Here is a 9784-nt window from a genome sequence, read left to right as displayed (position 1 = left end):
AAAAAAGATAAGTACAGTAACTAATTAAATTTGCACAAATACTTTACACCACTGAATCAAACACCTGAACAAGCTAAACAAAGTCTTTAGGATTACTATAAATGCTTAACAGCAGAATCTACCTTTGTTTGCATCATTGCATCATTATTTTCCTGTTTATCCTTGTAAAGCTGCTTTGAAATATTCTGTATTGTGTTATGCAACATATATGAGGTGACTTGACTGTGTAAAAGAAATCAACTGGACTAACTGAATAAGCTACAAACACCTAGGGATCAATGGCAAGACCCCCGCAGCTGGTACCGGCTGCCAGATATCATCAAGTTAGCCCCAACAGTAGACCTTTACTCTAAATAAAGATTAATGGAATAATACAGCGCACTGTTCATGGTATCTTTGTTTTTTTATTTGTTCATGTTATTGATAATCTTTCATTTACACAATGGAATTTCACCAGTTTTTATTCATGTTTTTAAATCTAGAATCTTTTGATTCCAAGATATTAAACTGAATCAAATATTTAAAGGGGGGGTGAAATGCTGTTTCATGCATACTGAGCTTTTTACACCTTTAAAGACTTGGATTCCCATCCTAAACATAGACAAAGTTTCAAAAACTAATGTTGGACGTTTGATGGAGTATTTCTGTTAAAAATACTCCTTCTGGTTTCTCACAAGTTTCGGCGAGTTTTTTTCGAGTATGGGTCTACTTGACGTTAAATAGAGCGGAAGGTCCTTGTATGGGCCGTATGGGCTCTTCTCCCGGTAGGGTGCGCGCGCGCGTGACTAGAGGGAGAGAGAGGAAATGCACGCTGTAAACAGTCTCTCAGGTGCAGATCCAGTCGTCCGTGAACACTTATGTCGCGCCACGCTCCACTTTATTCCTATGGGTGACGTCGAGCGACTTCAATGCTTCAGCACAGCATTCCGGGAAGGCAGCGCTGCATTTGAACCGATTTGAACGCAGAAATGACGGGAAGCTTCAAGGCATCGCTTCAGTCGTGTCGCAAAGTGGATTTCCACGGTCACTGCTGTCACAGGACTTCACCAAATCATACCAAAGAAGTGTGTTTTTGACAGAGCGGTCCTGCTTTGGAAGATGCCGGTGAGTAAATCAACTTCAAATGTCTCTGCTATTGGCTACCGTCGCATGAGTAAACATCAGTAAACGATACGATCGCGTGCTTCGTCATTCAAATGCACTAACGGTTACTCCATTGTTGTTCTGTATAACGTTACACTATTCTGACTCTGACGTGCAAAACCGTTTTGCTTGCTACCTCTAAGGTCTAGTCACATACAATAGTCCATAAACCGAATCATGTCCTCATAAACTGCACACAAAGGCCCCTAAATACAGTACATACCACAGAGACGGACATCCTGATGTTGCCGTTTCTCCTGTTCAATTTATTTCTCCCTCAGATTTGATTGTGTATCATTATCTGTATTAGCTGAGATAGATGGGTTTCTCCGGTTTCTCCACGCTTGAGGACGTCACCGCTTTGCGCGCTTGTCATTCTTTAGCTCCGCCCACACGATACGCCTCCAGGCGCTCGGTTTTTTCCGGAAAGACTCGGTACAGCCCATATTTCTTTTATAAATATGATAAAACTAAAGACTTTTCGGAGATATGAAGGATGCAATACTACTCTATAGGTACTCAAGATTGACATGAGATTGACTGAAACTGAGTGTTTCACTCCCCCTTTAAGACATACCTCTATACAATCACAATTAGGCATCTACCATACACTATAGCAAAGGAAATTATCAGGTGTGGCCACGACTTCATATGTACCTCAGAAAAGAAAAGAAACAGCCTGAAGGTCAAAATAAAAATTGAAGCATGCAAATAAAAGACATTAAAAAAGTGGCAGACACGGTGTGTGGCGCAGGTCTCAGGGGCATTTATTTATCCCTGGGGCTACAGTGTGTGAGGGGGAAATGGCAGCCTGACATCCTAGCCAAAAGTGGCAAAACGTGTGCATCCCATCTGGTGACTTGAGCACTTCGCCGCACAGGAATCTTCCACACTACCTTCCTTGACCCACTGGACACCAGAAGGGAAAGAGACTGCCGTGAGTGCTCGAGTTGTCAGACCCAAGTCTGGATTAGAACCACGTGTCACCGCTAACAGCCCGCCGACCCCGTCCTCTTAACTGGATCAACCCTGACTGAACACCCCCTCCTTTACAATTCCCCAGCAAAGTGAGGGCACCATATTCCCTGTTAATTTGGACATTTTTTCTTTTATGTTAAATAAATGCCTTTTCGGAGGCCTGATGCCACACCCACTCTGTCTCGCTCGTCCCACCACAGAGCATGTGAACAGTCTCACAAAATCATATTCAAGCCAAAGAATTGGCCCACATTCAGCTACGGTGTGAACGTAGCCTTAATTTTTACACAGATACGTGTTTTCTGGTGCCATTTTAAATTGCTGAGCCATTTAAAACTCTTTCCACACGTGGAACACAAATAGGGTCTTACATCCGCATGTGTTTTTAAGTGCATCTGTAAGTGTGATGGCAAAATAAATGTTTTATTACACTGATCACAATTAAATCTCCTTCTTCCAGAGTGAATGCTCGAGTGATTTTTCAAATTGCTCATTTTGTCACACTCAGAACGCTGTAATTTCTTTACAGAATGAGTTTGCGAATGACGTTTCAGGTCTCTTTGATATGTGAAACTCCCTCCAATGTGGACTCTCATGTGAGTTTTGAGGCTTACATTATGTGTAAAACTCTTTCCACAGTGATGGCACATGAAAGGCTTCTCTCCAGTGTGAAGTCTCATATGAGTTTGGAGGCTTACTTTATGCCTGAAACTCTTTCCACAGTAATGGCATGTGAAAGGCTTCTCTCCAGTGTGAACTCTCATGTGAGTCTTCAGATTTCCTTTATGTGTAAAATTCTTTCCACAGTGATGGCACATCAAAGGATGTTCTCCAACATGTGTTTTAACGTGCCTCCTAAGGTTGTTCCTGTTTGGGAAACTCCTTCCACACTGATTACACACAAAACAGTCTTCTCTTGAGTGAATCCTCATGTGATAATCAAGGGATTCTTTACGTGTGAAACATTTTCCACATTGAACACATATGAACTGCTTCTCTCCAGCGTGAATTCTCATGTGAGTCTTTAGATTTCCATTGTGTGAAAAGCTCTTTTTACACAGTTTGCAGGTGTAAGGGCTCACTCCAGTGTGAATTCTCATGTGGGAATCAAGGGTTGCTTTATATGTGAAACTCTCTCCGCACTGATGGCATGTGTAAGGCTTCTCTCCAGTGTGAATTCTCATGTGAGTCTTAAGGCATTTACTGAATTGGAAACTTCTTTTACACTGGTCACATTTAAAAGTTTTTTCTCCGGCATGAGTTGTTTTTACATGCATGTTAAGGCATTGCTTATCTGGGAAATTCATTCCACACTGCTGACATATAAAACAGTTCTTTCTTGAGTGCATCCTCATGTGGCAATTAAGAGTTACTTTACATCTGAAACTCTTTCCACACTGATCACATGTGTAAGGCTTCTCTCCAGTGTGGATTCTCATGTGATACCTAAGGTTTAATTCTGCTTTAAAGCTATTTCCACACAGTTTGCAGGTGTAAGGCTTCTCTTCTGAGTGAATTCTCATGTGCCTGTTAAGACTTCCTTTTTGAGTAAAACTTCTTCCACATTGTTGGCAGGAGTAAGGCTTCTCTCCAGTGTGAATTCTCATGTGCCTTTTAAGACTTCCTTTTTCAGTGAAACCTTTTCCACATGTTTGGCAGGTGAAAGGGCTCTCTCCATTGTGAATTCCCATGTGGACTTTAAGGTCGCCATGTTGACTGAAACTCTTTCCACACTCAAAGCAGGAGAAATAACTTTTAGTTGCTGTCTTCTGAGTTCTGTTTCGTAAGGAATTATTTACAGTCTGTGAGCAAGATGTTTCTCCACTGATGAAATCATGATGTTTCTCAGTTTTAACCTTCTCTTCGATTTCATTCAGTACTTCACTCTCCTTTTTTAGTGGCATCAGGTCTAAGGACAAAGGAGAAAAATACAAGTTATCCTCAGTGTAATGGCCCACAGCAACAGACAAATAAACATTTAAACATTTAAATCATCAAAACCAACAACGTGTGAAAATCCTATACAGACAAAGTTTTCTGTAATTTCAGAATCTCTCACAAATATTGTTAATTATTTTTTCTATAGAACACCTCTCCAGTCAAGTCCCCTTTATTCATATAGCTTTTTCTACAATACAGATTGTTCAAAGCTGCTTTACAGTGATAAAAGGAAAACAATGCAACAAAGTTTGTTTCGACTGTACAGCAAATCTAGAAGAAAATAGTGGCATAAGCCCTAATCGGACAGTTATTGTTTCTCATGGGGTATTTTCATAATTTACAGGGGCTAGTCAGGGATTTTATTGCCGTTCGAATCCAGAATATCTGATTTTTTCTCCCACCACCTGCATAAAATTTCTCAGCCGAATTTTAGACAAACACCAGGGTTGTGTGGTGATTTAATTACCGCCTGAATCCACTTCTGAGTTTTCAAGAAGAGATTGCTTCAGAATTAACTGTTTATCCTCTTTGACCCCTGCGGAGCACCATATCGTTGTGCTTCGCTGTAATTCAGATGCATTTTAAAGCTCTGTAGCCCACACTTTTTCATTATTGAAATGCTGGAAAGTATTTACAAGAATGATCTTTCATCACCGCTCAAAAGAGAAAGAGAAGAAAAACATGTAAACATTTGAAATGAGCCATTTCCTGCCTGAGGTGGCATCATAGACAGTAAAAGAAATGGACAGAGCGTTCCCATTGACGTCTACGGCGAAAGAATGAAGTCAACCTAGGGGCACTCATTTCCTGATGGCTGAGCGAACTGCGCAGGCTCAGACTGAGCTTGACGACGTAGATGTGACGTGAGCCTCCTGTCTGACAGCTGTGAGTCTTCTAGTAGATGTGGAAAGTGAAAGCTGAATCACGTTGTTTAAATATTTTCTCCCGTTGCTTTTGGCTCATGGGCTTCTCTCCATTCTTCTCCCTTGACTTTATCAGACTTTATGTCTCCACGTCCCCCCGACTGTCTCATAGACAGTAAAAGATTGCCTGCGAGCGTCTCCTCAGGTCTATACGGTAATTTCTCAACTGTGCGACAGGGTCGCGTTGGTTATGACGCAATCGTTAGCCTATTTTTACAAAAACAGCTTCTGCGGGGCGATAGTGTAAGATACAAGGCAATGGAGCCTTTTATACATTGTCGTGTTTCTTTAGAAATAAACAATGGACAAATGGAGTCTTTAAACGCCTCAGATGTAAAGTTATTCACTGTCAAAGTGACTCAAAAATGAATGGGAGTCAATGGGATGCTAACAGCAGGTGATGGCTTGGTTAGCAATGGCAGCCCCTAGGGGTGGAACGCTTTCCGAGCGCTAGATTACCCCCTTGGGTGGCATGCAAATGTATTTTTATGGGCGTCCACATGAGAAACAATTACCTTTTGAGCATAAATCAATTCAGTGATAGAATTTTATTTATAATTAATTTATCTATATAGCCGCTCTAGTGAAAACCATGTCATCTGGGAAATAGTGATGTCATCGTCCAGCACAGTTCCGTTCTCATACAAGGGTGTGAATGCAGGCAGATCAATAATGTTGTTGAATATGAAATTCCCAACTGTCTGGCTATCACCAGACCAAGCTCAATTTAAGATTGAATATTGGTCTGGAAAGTCTGCTCTGTATTTTCTACTGCAAGAGGCATGATCAACTGGCATAGTTCAAATGACTGTACGAAATTGGATAGTCCTTCAACCAATCAAACCACAAAGAGGCATGATCAACAGGAATAGTTCAAATAACTCTCTATGCAATTGGATAGTGCTTCAACCAATCAGACCAACTATCCATCGCTTCTCCATCCATCATTTTGTTAAACCCACCAATAGCCGCCAGGTGAATAAGCTGGATTGTGATTGGTCCCCACAAATTTATAACAGAAGCAGGATAAAAGTATGTACAGGTTGCCAGCAGATTCAGCTGTTTACCCAGTCTATTCCCAACTAGACTCTCCCTAGTGAAGACCTCATCAACACAACAGCCAGTGCCAATGATCCTCAACAAACATCTCCATAACGGCATGATGACTCCAATCTTCAACCAGATGAAGCTGGATAAAGATTTTGAATTTTCCAATCTGACTTCTAACCTGTAATGCTGCATGAATCATTAACATACACTGTTAGTTTCGTTGTCTAGAGAAGAATTGGCTCCCTGACTTAGCCTGGTTTATCCCAATGTTTCTCCATTCTGTCAACGGATGGAGTTTTGGTTCCTTGCTACTGTCACCTTTGGCTTTTGGCTCGCTTAGTTGGGGACAGTGGAAAAACGTTACCTGTAGTATGTTGCCATATATCCAGTAGTTAATCTCTGGTGAAACTGATGAAGAATGATTAAACATGTCGGTGACATATGTATTTGGTGAAAAGAGGTCCTTGTTTTTAGTCTGAGCTGGGTGGCAATGGGAAAGGAGCAATTATTTAAACTGCCTAAAATTTGAAGAACTGAGAAACACTGAACTCCTTGAACACCACGAATGTTCTTGTCTGGGACATGCAGCGGAAAGAATCTGAAATCTGTGCAGAAGATCTGGATAATCTGATACATGCAGTCAGAGGATCCCTGAAGAGAAGACTGAAGTTGGCGTAGAAGGTCGTGAAAGTGGGGGGCACACGCTCTGAGCAGATTCCAACATCTCAGAAATGTGCTTCTTGCTGTTTTGAGTAATACAATTGTCTGTAAAAAATCTGTCCTTTTTAGTGGCTTCCACCACATGGAATATGGTAGGGAGTCCTAAGGAATTTATCGTCATTCACAAGCGTGGCATCTTTTTTGTTGTCCAGAGAAACCTGATCCATTTCTAGTGAAACAAGGTGTGGAAAGGTTTTGCCATCCTTTGTTCACTACAATGTAACTACTGTATTTTCCGGACTATAAGTCGCACTTTTCTTCATAGTTTGGCTGGTCCTGCGACTTATAGTCAGGAGCGACTTATATATCAAATTTAATTCATACTGACTGACAAGTATAAACATAGCCGTGAGAGGGCGCTCTATGCTGCTCCTGTAGCCTACCCCAGAAAAAAATGACTGAAAACAGAAAAAAAAACTCGTAACTGAAATATTAACTTAAAGACAACAACTTAGAAAGACTGAACACAAACAAAATGCCCCCATAAAGAAAATCTTATTCTGCAAATTACAAACTGCATGTAGTAAAATATGCAGCGGAGAATGATTCACAGTTATGCAGTGAGCGGGTGCTTGCATGCGCGCGCGGATCTCGCTCTGCCCTAATGCGACTTATAGTCCAGTGCGACTTGTATACGTTTTTTTCCTCTTCATGACGCATTTTTTGACTGATGCGACTTATACTCCAGAGCGACTTATAGTCCGGAAAATACGGTATCTTATGTTGCATTTGAAGAGCTGTTCTTTATCATTTTTAATTAAGTGATTTAAATTTAGCTTTTGCTTTAAATGGCAAACAAGCAGTTTTATTGTAGAATATATATAGTTTATATTATTAAAAATGTGTTTAAATAAAATAAAATAAAAATTGCACATAGACTACAGAAATACAAGCAATTATTTTGTTTTCATAGCATTCGACTGCCACATTTGTTTGGAGGACAAAACTGGCCAGGATGTGGGATGACATAATAGTAATAATAACAAATAATAAACAGATTTTATTAAAATAATTAATACCTAAATCATTATTATTAGAATGTTACATGATTGTTTTTACAATTTTTTATTACATTTAACAAATGCCCAACTTGCAAATAGGATCTCCAAGGTGCATTTGAAGGCAGCATTAGTATTTATCTACTCATGTGATCTCAACATATCTGCCCACATGAGGGACCCACTTCATGTCAAATAAAGCCGCTTTAATCAGGACACTCAGGTGACATTCTTTAAAAAATATAATTCATTCTGTAGAGGCATTTTAACTAATTCAGCTTTGAGAATTAAACCAACCTGTTTGTTCCTCAGCAACTTCTTGTTTCAAACTGAATACTTCTTCAATTTTGATGTCTTCACACTCTTCTTTAATAAACGCCATTTTTATAAAATGTGACGTGAATCCCAGTTGCTTCTCCAGCAGTTGGCTTCAATCTGTGATGTTTAAGATGAGAATAAACAGAAAGAAATGCAAACTAAATCTCTGGATGTGGCTCAATCAGAGCTCTAGTTCAGTATCAGTGCTCTGGCAAGAGAGGCAGTCATGATCATGTTAATGAGTTAATGATCCTAAATGGAAAAAATATATTTTTAATTTAATTTTTTTACCCTAAATGTGACTATTTCTAAACCATATACAGTGATTTATGTTAGAGTTAGTTTATTTAGTTAAAATGGGACAAATAATTACATAAAGTAGTCCTAATTTAAGTCAACAAATTAAAAATTCCTCGCATCCAGGTAACTGCAGGATTGTCTAAAAGTAATATGTTCCAGACAGAATGACTGCTTAAGGCACACAAACATATCTTTAAAAAAATTATAAATATAAAATATGTTCTGTTGCAAGCTGTCAAAATATCGTGTTGAAACAATAAGTTCTCAACTGTTTTGTTTTTATTTGGGTCTGGCATTCTTCTGCCACCCCTTGTTATTTTAGATATGCTGAATTTAGTCTTTTAATTTTTAACAGCCATAGACAATGGCTTAAGGAAGCGTTGTGTTATTTAAAGTGAGGTTTATAAACAGCCTCGTATTTCAATTTACTCCTATGCACGAATTTTGATCACACACATAATGTTAATTAATGTTAGCTAAAGGATTACACAATTTCATTCTATAATAAATAATTTAACAGTTCTCGTAAAAACGCAACTTTAGTGGATATCTCAAAAGAATTTAAAGATGTAAACACTTTAAATGCTTAAAAACACAAACCTTTCTTCAGCTGAATCTCTGATGCAGGGGCGCGGCGCATCCCTATGACGTTATATCGCCATACCAAATTAAGAGTCCTGTTCATACGCTAAAACCAGTGCATAAAACTTTAAATACAGAAAACAAACAAAATAATAAAACTTATGTCAGTAGGTAGACAAGTGAAATGTCAGTGTGATAAATAATTTAATTTGAATGAACAGGAGTTAATGCCTCATCAATTATAACAAATATCAGTCAAGTCTTATCACAAATAAAACAATTGAAAAAAATATTGAGACCAGCAAAAACAAGAAAAGTGACAGATTCTTTAAATATTATGCTTTGTGTGTGTGTGTGTGTGTGTGTGTGTGTGTGTGTGTGTGTGTGTGTGTGTGTGTGCCATTAATGTGGTTTTCTTTGCATGTGTTTGTTATCTTTATTTGTTTGTTTGTTAACAAAAGCAAATTATAATAGATTAAATTATTGGCAATATATGGGGGGGGGGGGTCATAAATTGCCAGTAATTAAGAGACTTTTAAGAAAAAGTTTTTTTTTTTTTTTTTTTTTTTTTACTGTTTTAAGGATTTAAATAAATGTTTACAATCAGATTTCAATGCATCAAAACATGAAGAAACTTTAACAAATCTACATTTGTGTAGGTAAAACTTGGCTATAATGAACATATTCCACAAAAAATATATATTTTTGTTGTCCAAAAAGACACAAATTTAACAATGTTAGCAATCTTAACAAGCAAATAGTGTTAAAATAATTGTGTGTATTTTTGTGTTGTCAGATTATTTGTATTTACATTTCATACATTTTAATGTA

General features: G+C 38.5%; 1 protein-coding gene across 1 annotated transcript; it reads right to left on the bottom strand.

Moving 5' to 3' along the window:
* Nucleotides 1–409: 409 nt before the first annotated feature.
* Nucleotides 410–9044, bottom strand: LOC137049482 (zinc finger protein 160-like). Its single transcript, XM_067428004.1, has 3 exons — nucleotides 8972–9044; nucleotides 8051–8188; nucleotides 410–4030 (listed from the first exon to the last, which is right to left on the bottom strand). Exons 2-3 carry the CDS (start codon nucleotides 8133–8135, stop codon nucleotides 2379–2381), a joined length of 1737 nt encoding a protein of 578 aa, XP_067284105.1. The 5' UTR covers nucleotides 8136–8188; nucleotides 8972–9044; the 3' UTR covers nucleotides 410–2378.
* Between the last annotated feature and the right edge of the window lie 740 nt (nucleotides 9045–9784).

Source organism: Pseudorasbora parva, chromosome 20, assembly GCF_024679245.1.
Source record: "Pseudorasbora parva isolate DD20220531a chromosome 20, ASM2467924v1, whole genome shotgun sequence".
In the NCBI taxonomy this organism is placed as follows: Eukaryota; Metazoa; Chordata; class Actinopteri; order Cypriniformes; family Gobionidae; genus Pseudorasbora; species Pseudorasbora parva.
Note: the sequence above shows the minus strand (reverse complement) of the source record. Positions and strands in the feature narration are given on the sequence as shown.